Here is a 15054-nt window from a genome sequence, read left to right on the forward strand (position 1 = left end):
CACTAAGTTCCAGTGATAACCCTGGTGACAATAAAATAAATAAACAAACAAAGAATGACTGGAGAAACAGCTCAGTTGACAGGGCACTACATGTGTGAGCTCTGGCCTCTCTTTCATGCAAACTCTACCTCATATGAAATAAAATAAACATTAAACAATGAAAAGAACTGAATAATAATGAAAATCACTCTAGCCAATATTACCTACTTAGAAGCACAGCAAAAAAATCTGAAGAAAAATAGGATTCTAAGGACTATGAATATGATAAACATTAACAAGCAGCATTCACTAATCTTGTGTATAAGGAACTAAAATGTTGACTTGCACCATCTTATTAGTTCTATTTCTATTTCTTTTTTTTTTCCCCTAAGCTTCTCCAGATATAGAGAAAGCTTTCTCCAGTGTAGTGGGGCTGGGCTTGGATCTGGGTGGTACACATGACAAAGCAGGGGAGCCATCTTTTTAGTTCCATCTTTGTTCAATTTCAAAACCATCTTATGAGGCAGGTCACAGATATCATCCCATTTCACAAATGTGGCAAACTGGCTTAGAGAGGTGAAATGATTTTCCCTAGGTTGCATAGAGAATTGCCTAAATCTAGATTCTTTGAATTCAAAACGTACTCTTAACTACTTTAATTCCTCCCAAGGAAAAAAAATGTGTAGACTAGTCAATGTTTACTTTTTCCTGCTTACCAGAATTTTATCAACCTGTGAAATGAACACAGAAATATTTCACTATGCCTTTTTTTTCTAATCAAGGGATCTCAAGAACAAACACAAGTGCTGAAGGATTCTCATACCTGCTGATATCCTTGAAGAAGTGTCTCCTGTTCTTGTATTTCTTTTTGGATTTGCTTCAATTTTTCTCCAGTAGCAGGATCAGTTGTTTCAAAATGTAGCCACCTTTGTTTTTTGTTTGCTTCTTCAAAGCTACTTAACTTGGAGAAAATGCAGACATTGGTTTATTTGGGGAAGGAACTAGTAAAGTGAGAAGAAAGAATAACTCAAGGAGCCATCTCATAAGCATAGTGGAATGAGCAAAAATCTACTACAGTTAGGCCACACTAGTAATGTTTTCTGATAACAGTTCTGGAGATGAAGCCTTGTACAGGTGTTACTTCTGAAGCTGGGTTCTCTGAAGTTCATAGTGAACTAGGGGATTTTTTTTTTTCAAAGAGACTGCAGAAAATTAACAACATAAGCTACTTTAAATTCTGCCCCCCCATGGGGATCTGTATAGGTTCTTTTATAAAGAGGCATTCTGGGAGACCACCTTTGTATTTTACACAGTGAATACAGCAGTTCACATAGTTCCATGAAAACAAGATGGAAAAGCATTTAGGAGGAAGCATACTTTTCTTTTTTAATTATTTATAAAAAGGAAACACTGACAAAACCATAGGATAAGAGGGTACAACTCCACACAATCCCCACCTCCAGAACTCCGTATCCTGTCCCCTCTCTTGATAGCTTTCCTATTATTTTTTGTAAATTTTTTTATTGGGGAATTAATGTTTTACATTCAACAGTAAATACAATAGTTTCTACATGCATAATATTCCCCAGTTTCCCATATAACAATACAACCCCCACTAGGTCCTCTGTCATCCTTCTTGGACCTGTATTCTCCCCACCCACCCAACCCAGAGTCTTTTACTTTGTTGCGATACACCAATTCCATTTCAGGTTCTACTTGTGTTTTTTTTTTTTTTTTTCCTGATCTTGTTTTTCAACTTCCTCCTGAGAGTCAGATCATCCCATATTCATCCTAGTTTTCCTATTCTTTAACCTTCTGGGAGTATGGATCTAAGGTCACTGTGGGATACAGAAGGTGGAAGGTTAACTGGGGAAGAGGGAAGGAAAACTAGGACAATGTGTCTAGTACCTTGGCTTGAAGAATGTAATTGTCCTGGTTCAGTTTGAAGAGTTCCTTTTCCTGTTTGCTCTTTAGTTCTTCCATTTTCTTTTCGAGTTCTCTTTCTTTTTCCAAGAATGTAATTTTAATTTGCTCAATTAGGGCTTGTGCACCTCTCCATTTTTCCTCTGTTTCTTGAACTCTTTTAAACATAAGTAATTCTGTTTCCTTGTTCTCACCTTGGTAACCTGAAGAATCCTATTAAAGAAATGTATTACTCTATCTGAGTAGATTTTGATAATAAGATTTGTACACAGGTGATTAAAAAAAACCATTAGGAATAACACAGTCATCGATATTTTACAATATAAGAAAATAAATGTTCAGAAAGTGTTTAGATTATCACTCTTGAAGGAAAAGGGATCACATGTGTTTTGTTATAGTACAGATTTAATATGGTTGTAGAACATAAAAACTGAATAGTATTTTAAAATGTAATACGTACATTATGAAACTGAATACAGGAATCAATTTCTAGATGATATTCTGACTTCTTAGGAGTATCTAGAATACTTTCAGTTTGGGAAACTGGTTTACTCAGTCCTGAAGGCCTAATGAGTTTTGTTCCAGAGAAGATTTCTAAATATTGAAACAATAAATAAAAGTATCACAAATAGAAAATAAGTTAACTATACACTTAGTAATCATGTAAAGCAGGCTGGTGAACACTAGAACACAGCTGTTTCATTGCACTCAGAACTGCTTTCCATAATAAGTATTCTGCTCAATTTGACACAGAAGGCTAATGACCTAACATTCACATCAAATGGTAAGTGGAGATGAAATATGTGAGGAGAATGTACATTATGATAATTTCAATCTTTAATACTTTAAAAATACACTATTTCAATGTCTATAACAAATCATAATATCTAAATGATTATCAAAGAGTAGTGGTCAAATTATGTGTGTTTTCAATGCAGTTTCAATAACTAACAGTGTCTGGACCAAGGAAGGTATTTAAAAAATTGGCCAGGTGGTAACTGAGCAGGTTAAGTGCACGTGGCACTAAGTACAAGGACCATGGTAAGGATCCCAGTTCCAACCCCGAGGTCCCCACCTGCAGAGGGGTTGTTTCATGGGTGGTGAATCAAGTCTGCAGGTATCTTTCTCTCCCCCTCTCTGTCTTCTCCTCTTCTCTTGATTTCTCTCTGCGCAAGCCAACAACAATGACAGCAATAATAACAATAACAACAAGGGCAACAAAAATGGGAAACATGGCCTCCAGGAGCTGTGGATTCATAGTGAAGCACTAAGCCCCAGCAATAATGCTGAAAGAAAAAAAAAATCCATGAACTTAATGAATTTGATTGCCACCAGGGTTATCAATGGGGCTTGATGCCAGCACTTCTAATCTATAGCTCTGGCAACCATGCATTACTTTATTTTATTAGCTAAGACAGAGAGACATTGAGAGGAGAGGGAAAAATAGAGGAGAGAAAGAGAGACACCTATAGGCCAGCTTCACCACTCATGAAGCTTCACAAAGGGGAAGTGGGGAGCAGACTTGAACCTTGGTGTGCCACCATCCAATCCCCTTGAATGAATGAATTTGGATAAAGTAAATTATAAAAATTGTTGGGAGTTAACTATAACATTAAAAACAAAAGTTCATTTTCTTGTTCCCAAAAGTGGAGAATGCTTCTAAAACATTAATGAAAAATAGTTTCACTCCTCATTATTCTAATATTTAAGAAGATTTTTTTCCTTAATATTCATGCTATATCAAAGAAACAGCTAATTACTAATAATGATGGGCTGACAGCATTACAGGCAGACTTTCTACAGAAAAAGAACATAAGAGCACTCTTAGGGGAGGAAATTAGAAATTCTCATGTTAACAGGGGGAAGGTGGGGTAGCATAATGGTTATGCAAACAGACTCTAATGCCTGAGGCTCCAAGGTCCCAGGTTCAATTCCCCATACCATCATAATCCTACAGAACTGTATCTCTATCACTCCAGAATAAACGATCCCAAATGCTGTTCTCCTGCTCTCTTAACATAGGTCAGTGCTAGCCTTTCCATTTCATATGTACAGGTCACTGCAGCAACTACACAGCCACATAAATAGAAGGAAATAATCTCTAATGCCTAGAACTTCAAATATAGTCAAAGTGATCCTAGGTGGGTAGGTAGAGGGAAAGACTAACAGAGATGAATTTGGGGGTGGGGAGGTGTTGGCACATCTGGCAGCGCTTACATGTTATAATGCACAAGGCCCTGGTTCAAGCCCCTGGTCCCCACCTGCAGAGGGAAAGCTTCACGAGTGGTGGAGCAGAGTCATAGGTGTTTCTCCTTCTCTCTCCCTATCTCCCCCTTCCCTCTCAATTTCTATCTCTATCCAAAGTAAATAAACTACTTTTTTTTCCCCAATGACAACTACAACTATAATTGGTTAACCATGTCATGAAAGAAAGTACAAAATACTTCAGGCTCCACTGAAGTCTTTTCTAGACTAGAATCTAAAGGCAGTGGCTGAACACTTTTATTTCTTTTCATAGTTGTGTGTTTTTTTAAGTTGAAAATTAAACTTCTTTTACTTTCAATACAATTCTTATGCTAGGGACTAAAAGTGGCACTGTGATATATAAAAATATGCACTATGGGGAGGGGGTATATAGCATCATGGTTATGCAGAGACTCTGAGTCATGCCCGAGGCTCAAAAGTCCCAGGTTCAATCCTCAGCACCACTAGAATCCAGAACTGAGTGGTGCTGGGAAAAAAAAAAAGCACTATGTATAGTATCCAGACAATCTCCTTATAAACATTCTATAGTAGGCTGCCATTTAATTTTTGAATTTATAGCTCTTTTGTAGTGAGCATTTGAACATTACAAAACTAACAAACTCAGAAAGGTTGACTATTATATTCCATTCACTTCCCCAGGCTTATAGGTGTCACCTGAAAAAGAACAAAACAAACAAACAAACAAAAAACATTCTGTAAATTGGATCTTTCAGAAATGGAATGTAGATTACTGTTTTTTTTTTTTCTCTTTTTAAACCAGGTCTTACATATGTGTGATTCACTTCTTGAGCGCATGTGCCACCTGGTGGGTGTTAGCTCTCCAGTCCATTTTATTTTCTATGAAAATGCAAAGCTCATAGACAGAAGAAAAATACAGAAGGTAAAACAATGTCCAGTAGGCACATAACCCAATTATAAAAAGAGCACAGGCTTACCTTTTTTCCGAGCTTGATTTGAGGTGGGGACAGTCCTTACATTTTTGTTTTTCATGATATCCTTTGAGGTTTTCTTTTCAAGAGTAGAAAATGTCTTGAATGGTGAACTAGGTTTGCCATATCCTGAACTTCTAACTGAGGCATATAATCCACTCAGGGGTTTTCTTTTAAGTAAAGGTGGTGCACTTTTGGCCTTCTTGTATGGTACCTGTTTATCACTTACTGCTTCTTCTTCTCCAGAACTGATCTGAGATTTAGAGGTCTGCATACAAGTACAAATTCTTTAGTAATTAAATATTAACTACAGTTGTAAATGCAGAGTCAATACATGCGAAAAACTAGTTTTGACTATATCATCAAGCTTGTGGGAAAAATCATTTCATTTAAATTTCCTCAATCTAATTCACGTTAAATTTAATATTTAGAAAAATACTTTCAAAGTCAGGAGTACAATAAAGCAAGATAAACAGTAAAATATTAAAATAGGACTGCCAGGAAGAAGTTGTATATGAGCATGAAAGAGATTATAAGAACATACTGAAATCATGTAGAAATCTTTTTTTTTTTTCTTCAGATGTCTCAAGATTAAAAAAAAAAAAAATGGCCCAGGAAGATTATTCAGTGGTAGAATGCATGCTCTGAGTTCTATCTCCAGCACCATATAATAATAAGACAAAAATAAACACCATAAAAAAGCAGAGATCTGATCTATTAAAAATGTACTACTAACCTGATGGTTTATAGTAAGAAACATACTTCAACATTATTAAGTGAAAAAATAGTATTTGTACCAAAGAAACTACAATTCAGAATAGATCAGAAACAGTGAAATACAAGTTTCTTAGAAGGTGCTACTTTATATAAAATGAGAGCTCACTTACATTTGCAGAACACAGATTGCCAGAAAGCTGAACAGAAAGTACTAGAGAGGAAAAAACTTTATTTTTTATAATACTCAAATTTTGAGTATTATGATTCACTTGGAAAATGAAAACAATGTAAATAAAGTTTGTAAGAGAAAGCTAAAGCCACAGTGTTATCTCTGACCTAGGGGATTGTTGGGTATTGTAACAGATATTGTTCACAACATCTAGGATCTACTTAAAGATTAATTATCAATTCCACTCGCTTAAGAAGGGCATATGATCACAATACCAGTAATACATCATATCAACTTAGAATATGAAAACTTAACCTTTTTAATTTTGTCATCCTGAGGTAATGAAGGAGCAGTAGATATTTTTTTCCTCAAAATATCAAGGTACATTCTATCAATATGTTCTTCTGTAGTATTTGCACTTAGACAGCTATTTTCTATACCTTCATTTGTTCTCTGTAAAACAATATTTTCTTCATTTTTGTTGAAAAATTGGCTTATATTTTGTGCCTCTTGAGACATAACATTTGGGTTTATTTTCAGAGGTGAAGGGTTAATAAATTCAGTTTCTTTATTGTCAGCCAGTTTCTTAGAGCTATAAAACAAAACAAACAAAATTATAAAGTTTATAGGTTTTCTAAAATATTTTAAAAACATACATATGTACATATAACATACATATTTACTATACTTAAAAATATTTGATATTTGTAAACATAAAATCATCTCACTGGTCAGTATAAAATTCATAATGAAATAGTGTCTACTTAGATACCCTCCCTCACCTACTTTCTATTACAGTTCTCTCACTCACTCCAAAGCTAACCTCATCAAAGCAAGGGCTGCAAAAGCTGAATAAGGACAAGAGATTGGCATACTTTAATGGTGACTCTTTAGTCACTATCAGGCCACCCCATCAACTGGGGTCCTAATTGGGGAGTCCTGAGATTCCCAAACAGACATGATGGGCCCAGACCTTGAGTAAATCTGTATCTCCACTGTTACCGGTCATCTCTATCAGGGACAAAACAACAGACCCCTTTGTGGGACAACATAGGACCTTGCCCTCAATTGGATCAACAATGGTAGAGAATGTTACATCCTCTGAAGGTAGGATGGACAACATAATCTATGCTACACCTGAGGAAGATGGGTCCTGATATTGGGGCAGCTTGGAATGTTCCTACTTATGACCACAGAATCTGAGCTCACATCTACAGGGATGCAGAGGTCACATATGCTCCTAAGCTGAATATGGGCCCCAGATCACATCAAATCGATGGGGTTTACAGTCAACAATATTTATACCCTTTTCCCATATTTGGGAGCTATTCTCTTCTTAGATCCAGCTTTCTGGTCCTTCTGCTAGCCATGACATCACCTCCCCAGACAATAATCAGGATCTACCTGCATATCAGATTTCAGGCTCAGGCAACAAACAAACAGACAAACAAACAACACTAGTATAGTCATGAGCCCTTTGGAATATAACTACAATATGCCTACTAGCTATCTACAAAATGGAGGAACCCCCAACTCTTCATCTGCACTATTCCAGCCTTTAGGTCCATGATTGGTCGACAATTTGTTTGGCTTTGTATGCTGATTCTCTTGTTACCACCAGGTTCCAGATGCTAGCATGATGCCAACCAGACTTCCCTGGATAGACAACCCCATCAATGTGTTCTGGACCTCTGCTTCCCCAGAGCCCTTCCCCACTAGGAAAAGAGAAAGACAGGCTGGGAGTATTGATCGACCTGTCAATGCCCATGTTCAGTGGGGAAGCAATTACAGAAGCCAGACCTTCCACCTTCTGCACCCCATGGTGACCCTGGGTCTACTCCCAGAGGGTTAAAGAATAGGAAAGCTATCAGGGGAGGGGATAGGATACAGAGTTCTGGTGGTGGGAATTGTTCGAAGTTGTACCTCACTTATCCTATGATTTAGTCAATGTTTCCTTTTTATAAATAAAAAATTAAAAGAAAAAAATTAAAAAACAAAACAAACAAAATTAAAAAACAAAACAAACAAACAAACAAAAAAAGAAAAACGAAGGCATCACAATTCCTGACTCCATTTTATATTACAAAGTGATAGAAGTTAAAACAGTGTTTTAGAACAAAAGTGGACATATGGACCAATGGAAAAAAATCATCTCACTGATTTAAAAAACATTTACAATTTTCTTTTATACAAAACAAACAAGGCCAGGATTACTTTTGTATAAGAACATAATGAACTCCTTAATGAACTTTTATATATGTTTTATCTATATATCTTGTAAGGTAAATATATACTTGTGGCAATAAAAGCACTTTCATATATGTCTAGAAGAAATGTAAGAAATCATTTTTGTGTGTCAATCAGATATAAAGTAAATATATTAAAAAACACATTTCATTATAGTACAGGGTAAATTTTAAAGTACAGCAGAAAATATAATGTCTCAGTGTGATATTTATAAAAATATGGATATATTCTTAAATTTTGATGGACTAGTTGAGCAAGAATGAATAAAATGATAGCAGTGACTCACAGGTAGTTTTATATGTATACCAATTAATCATTCACCATTAATTCTAAAACTGTTTCTATAACTCTAGAACTTTGTAATGATAAAATAACAATCAAATAAAAACTCAACCAAATCAACGAAAAATCTAATTATGGTTAAAAACCAGCATATTTTGCAAACTTGAAGAACATTAAAAATTATTTTCAAGCTACTTAATCATAGATGTTTTCTTTTGTTACTTATGAAATAAGATTAAAGGAAAGCATAAGATTCTTCATGTAAGAAACATCAGTTTTTCAATGACTGTCAGAAGTTTTTGAAAGTAATCAGAATCATCAAAAAAAAAAAAAATAGAATTCCTTCCTTTTTCATGGCAGCAGACCCCGGTGAGATGTTTGACAAAACTTTTTCGCATTCTTGTTGCATATCAACTGAACTGCACTACCATTCATAGATCCTTCTTTTAGAATGTGAGTCCTGTGCTGACAAGAACTTGAAATGCGTGTCACTAGCTTACTACTGAGTAGAGGGTGGTAAGGAAACAGATGTTAGAGCGTGGAGAGGCACAGCTCATTTTTACAGTGACAAAGCAAACCTACAAAGTTTAGAATATTAAGGAATGGCAGAGCTTTCTGGGTCACAGGACAGGTCCACTGCTAAGTGCCTGATGGTGATGGAGGTGCTGCGCAGTGTGCAGACATATATTATGGAAAGGTAAGAAACCCATGTGACATATGTCTTGTAAATAATGACTTCTTTATTAAAACAAATGGCAGAAGAGATGAGGGCATTAAGTACTAGCTACTACTGGTTACTTCTGACAAGATATTAATAGTTGGATGAGAAGAACTAATTGAGAATGGATAAAATAAGGAACAAATGAAAAACTCACCCAAGTGAACAGTCTGTACAACCTGTTCCAAAAAAACTCATACCTGATAGATTTGAAGTCAAAACCACTGACCCCAAAAGCATCAATTTTGATAGGTTTCATCAGCTCTTCTACTGTGGGCAGATCTATGAGGAGAGAACAATATTAAAAGAGAAACCAAAAAATATTTTATAAATTGCTTAATATCTAATCCATCAGTTTCTTTCACAGTCACATACTTTAAAAGGGGCACATTCAGTGAACTTAGTTTCATACTGTAAATTTGCTTTTACCATGAGCCTATTTTGATATTTATTTATACAAATATATAAAATGTATGTGTATACACTTGCTAAACATGTTGTTAAATTAGTCCCCAAATATTTTTCTTTATTAAAAAATAATTTAAAGGGGCTGGGTGGTGGTGCACCTGGTTGAGCACATGTACTACAATGCACAGGGACCCAGGTTCGGGCTACTGGACCCCACTTGCGGGGGGAAAGCTTTGCAAGTGGTGAAGCAGTGCTACAGGTGTCTCTCTGCCTCTCTCCTTATCTTCCCTCTTCCTTCTCAATTTCTGACTGTCTCTATCCAATAAATAAAAAAGATTAAAGAAAATTAAAAAATTAATAAACATAATTTAAGCATATATGTGTGTGTGATCATGTAAAAGCATATAATCATGTGTGAACATTTTCTTTATGGAAAAGAAGTATCTTTTTTTTATTTATAAAATGGAAATATTGACAACACCATAGGATAAGAGGGGTACATTTCCATAAAACTCCCACCCCTAGAACTCCATATCCCATCCCCTCCCCTGATAGCTTTCCCATTCTCCATCCGTCTGGGAGCATGGACCCAGGATCATTATGGGGTGCAGAAGGTGGAAGGTCTGGCTTCTGTAATTGCTTCCCTGCTGAACATGGGCTTTGGCAGGTCGATCCATACTCTCAGCCTGTCTCTCTGGAAAAGAGGTTTCTTAACGTAGTCAAAACACATTCAATGAGGAAGCGAAATTTTACTCCATGTCTGGTTCTAGCTTTATAGTTAAGCCAGTGCTTCCCAGACTCTGTTTGAACAAACTCTATATTAGAGATTGAGAAATAATCATAATATGGACTTAGACTTAACACCCATTAGGAACATCACTATAAAACCTTTAGTAGGCTTTTTAAATTATTTTTTTTCCCTTTTTGTTGCCCTTATTTATCATCCTCATTGTTGTTATTACTGTTGTTATTGCTGTCGTTGTTGTTGGATAGGACAGAGAGAAATCAAGAGAGGAGTGAGTGGAAGACAGTGCTTCACCGCCTGTAAAGCTACACCCCTGCAGGTAGGGAGCTGGGGGCTCGAACTGGGATCCTTACTCCAGTCCTTGTGCTTCACGCCATGTGCACTTAACCTGAAGCACCACCGCCTGGCTCCCAGTAGGCTTCTTCAGGACTATACCTTCACTATGAAATAACAACGGTAGGGACTGTCCCACTCTCTGAAAGGGAGGCTGGGTCATCCTACTCTGCCATGAGAAAGACTAGCTCTGAATTGAGCATAGCCTAGAATGTTCCCAGATGTGACTATGGATTGTGAGCTCAGTCTTGACAGCGACTCCAGAGGCTTTACAGGTTCCTGTGCTAAATATTAATGGATACAGGCCCTGGATTAGATCATTAAGGTAAACAGTTAATTGCATTTATATATCTTGTTCAAGTTTGCTAGTAACTCTCTACCCTAATCCTGCTTCCTAGTTCTACTCTCAACTCTTGATACCATCTTCCCAGACAATATCTGTGTTCCACCCCCATGTTAGCTATCAAGCTCAAGGTAAGATTATTAAGACATTGGCTCCTAGGAACATTCCTAAAATAGACTTCTAGCTTCCTTCAGCCCTATGATCCCTACTTACATCTTCTCTATTCCTACTTTTTTGGTTCCTGTTTATTAAACATTTTGTCCTGTTTTCCATCTTACTGCATTTCAGCTGCCAAGTTGCAGATGTTACTATGATTCCATTCTGACTTCCCTGGGCAGACAACCTCACCAACACTTCCTGGAACCCCATCTCCCCAGAGCCTTACCCCACCAGAGAAAGATAGAAATAGGCTGGGGGGTATGGATCAACCTGCCAATGACCATGTCCAGCAAAGAAGCAATTACGTAAGTCAGAACTCCTGCCTTTTGCACACCAAGCAGAATGTTGGTCCATGTTCTCAGAAGGATAAAGTATAGGGAAGTTTCCAATGGAGGGGATGGGTCAAAGAACTCTGGTGGTAGAACTGTATAAAATTACATCCCTATTACAATTATAACCCCTATAATCTCGTAAATCAATATTAAATCGCTAATAAAAAACAAAAAAGAACAAATCATGACAAGAAATTGTAATTAAATTACACTACCATGAGACTTGAAGGAATGATAAAGTACAACTTATATAAGCAACAGTCAAACTCAGTAGTTTTAAACCATCCCTGCAAGAAATAGTCAAGGAACTTTTATAAAAGGAAATTGCTTTACATTTTCTCTCTTTCTTGTTGGGAAGCTAAAGAATCAAAGCAACGGGGTGTCGAGTGGTAGCACAGTGGGTTAAGCGCACACGGTTCAAAGCACAAGGACCAGCAAAGGATCCCAGTTTGAGCCCCCGGCTCCCCACCTGCAGAGGGGTCACTTCATAAGCAGTGAAGCAGGTCTGCAGGTGTCTGTCTTTCTCTCCCCTTCTCTATCTTCCCATCCTCTCTCGATATCTCTCTGTCCTATTCAACAACATCAGTGACAACAATAACAATAATGACAACAATGATAACAAGGGCAACCAAAGGGAAAATAAATAAAAAAAAGAATCAACGCAATAGAAAAAGCAATGGAAAAAGTTTTAGACTGCAAAACTTAAGTGTGTAGTAACATATCTTGAAGAAATGAAAAAATGTACTTCTAAAACATTTATACCCTTGTAAGGCAGGGTTAATAAAAAACCAAAAATTTGTCTAATAAAAAAAAGAAAAAAATACATGGAAATTGTTCCACGATTTACAGCAATTTTTTTTTTTTTACCAGATTCTGTAGTAGAAATATTTTTAGAGGATTCTTCATTTTCTTGAAGATGATCTTTCACCGAGTTCTTGATATTTTCTACTGCAGAACCCTCAATTCTTTGTTCATCCGTATCTCCCAAAGAATGGGCGACATGATGATAAGCTTGATGTAGAGCTTCAATGTCACTATTGCTTTGTCCATAAGAAACACCTACTGAGATAAATGTAACCCTTAGTATAATCACACTAGGACATAAATATAAAACACTAATGCCATGCTTTAATCTCTTAGCAATGATGAACAAGGCAGTAGGACAAAAGGAGCATTAACAAAAGAGTATGTTCAAATTAACAAAAGGCAGAGTTAAATGCCAACTTTGGTAAAGCATAGCTGTACCCTACCCATGTGAAATCAGCATTTTCAATAAATCTTTATAGCAAGTCTTAATACAGTGACTATATTTGATTCCATTAGTTATTGTCTTTTCTATTACCCTTAATTAAAACCTTGGCATTAAACTAGGATTAAGTTCTGCAAACTGACAGATTCTTTTGAAGGATTTGGTCTCTCCCTTAGCATTATGATTCACTCACACCTCTCCTTTCTCTTTGCCATCAACCATCTTGTAGTCTTTCTCTCTTTATGTTTTCCTTTCCTTTTCCCTTTTCTTGCCCCTTTCCCCTCTCCCCTTTCCCCTTTCCTTTCCTTTCCTTTCCTTTCCTTTCCTTTCCTTTCCTTTCCTTTCCTTTCCTTTCCTTTCCTTTCCTTTCCTTTCCTTTCCTTTCCTTCCCTTCCCTTCCCTTCCCTTCCCTTCCCTTCCCTTCCCTTCCCTTCCCTTCCCTTCCCTTCCCTCCCCTCCCCTCCCCTCCCCTCCCCTTTCCTTTCTTTTCCTTTCCTTTTTTTCCCCCAGTGTTTCAACTGAAATTCACTCCTCTAACTTTACAGTCAAGTGTATGGTCTTGCCAATATCCTGCCAAAACTTCTACTGATATAATAAAAAGCAATTTCCCATGGCCACATCCAGTCTTCTTTGGTTCTCTTTGACACCGCGAGGCATTCCAAAGTATTCTTGTGGCAACTGTCTTCTACATCTGTCTCCCTGTTCTTCCTAGGCCTCTGATGGCTACTTCTCCATTAAAAAAATATATTTTTATTTATCTATTATTGGTTAGAGATAGACAAAGAAATTGAGAGGGGAGCAGGAGACAGAAACACCTGCAGCACTGTTTCACCATTTGTGAAGCTTTCCCCCTGCAGGTGGGGGCTAGAGGCTTGAACCTGCATCATTATACACTGTAATGTGTGCAGTTAACTAGGTGCGCCACCACCTGGCCTCCTGATTCTCCATTTTTTATAGTTAGTGGCTCATCATTGTTACCACTAGCTAAATCAGATTATTTAGGTTGCTAATATGGCAGAAAATGGGAGATGCTAATTTTTATTGTCAATGTAACTTTTTTATATTACATGCGTATCTCTAAAAATAAAAGTCCATTTATTACAACATATTACATATTTAGGTAACATTTTTGTAGACATGGTTACCTGTCCCTGTCATTTCATTATCAATCATTTCTGGCAGGGCCTGGGACTTAGATGTTGCTTTATCCTCTTCATCAAGATTGACCTCTGCAATGGATTCTAAAGAATCAAGCAGGACCACTAGAATGAAATAAAAGGAAAACTATTAGGAATGTAGAAAAATGTTTATGGTTCCTTTAGAGATCTTTGGTCCATACTCCCAGAGGGATAAAAAATAGGGAAGCTTCCAATGGAGGGGATGGGATATGGCATCTAGTGGTGGGAATTGTATGAACTGTACCCCACTTATCCCACAGTCTTGTTTATTATTAAACCACCAATAATAGAAAAAAAAGAAGTAAAAAAATAAGAAAACACAAAGCAGAACTTGGACTGGGTTTGATGTACTGCACCAAAGTAAAAGACTTTGGGGTGGGGGGAGGGTTAAGGTCCTGGAACACGATGGCAGAGGAGGACCTAGAGAGGGTTAAATTATTATGTGGAAAACTGAGAAATGTTACACATGTACAAATTACTGTATTTTACCGCTGATTGTAAACTATTAATCTCCCAATAAAAATATCCTTGTCATGCCATCTGTATACAAACAAATATAAATGTTTACATATTAAGAATTATACATAATAGGGTCTGGCCCATTTAAGCGCACATAGTACAAAGTGCAAAGACATGCACAAGGACCCAGTTTCGAGTTCCCAGCTCCTCACCTGCAGTTCTACAGATGTCTATCTCCCTCTCTACCTCCTACTCCCCTCTCAATTTCTCTCTGTCCTATCCAATAAAATGGAAAGAATAAAAAGAAGAAAAAGAAAAAAAGAAAAAGGCCATCAGGAACAGTGGATTTGTAGTGCTGGCACCGAGCCCAAGTGCTAACCCTGGAGGCAAAAAAAAAAAGAATTATAAATAATTTATATTTTTACATATGTAAATTTATATGTGGGGGGAAAAGGAGGGCCTAAGGAAAGAATAAACACAATACTATCCCGCCCAACTTCAGTGAGGTATAGTTAACAATAAAATATGGTACAGATTGTACAGATAGGTATGAAACTATACTCCTTACACATACATATACACATATCTATGCATGGGGTATTTCTAGCCAGTTTATTCT

The 15054-nt window shown here is 36.8% G+C and overlaps 1 protein-coding gene across 5 annotated transcripts in view; it reads right to left on the reverse strand.

Moving 5' to 3' along the window:
- Window positions 1-15054, reverse strand: part of CEP162 (centrosomal protein 162) — an 83740-nt gene that overhangs the window by 53288 nt on the left and 15398 nt on the right. For 3 of the 5 annotated variants that reach the window (XM_060205458.1, XM_060205456.1, XM_060205460.1), the window contains exons 9-16: window positions 13944-14060; window positions 12417-12611; window positions 9430-9511; window positions 6298-6574; window positions 5103-5364; window positions 2363-2496; window positions 1888-2115; window positions 803-940 (exon numbers count right to left, since the gene is read on the reverse strand). In XM_060205458.1, the coding sequence (XP_060061441.1) occupies window positions 803-940; window positions 1888-2115; window positions 2363-2496; window positions 5103-5364; window positions 6298-6574; window positions 9430-9511; window positions 12417-12611; window positions 13944-14060 (1433 nt within the window). The remainder of the gene's footprint in view (window positions 1-802; window positions 941-1887; window positions 2116-2362; window positions 2497-5102; window positions 5365-6297; window positions 6575-9429; window positions 9512-12416; window positions 12612-13943; window positions 14061-15054) is intronic. The other 2 variants (XM_060205457.1, XM_060205459.1) reach the window with 2 other exon arrangements.

Source organism: Erinaceus europaeus, chromosome 13 (assembly GCF_950295315.1).
Source record: "Erinaceus europaeus chromosome 13, mEriEur2.1, whole genome shotgun sequence".
Classification (NCBI taxonomy): Eukaryota; Metazoa; Chordata; class Mammalia; order Eulipotyphla; family Erinaceidae; genus Erinaceus; species Erinaceus europaeus.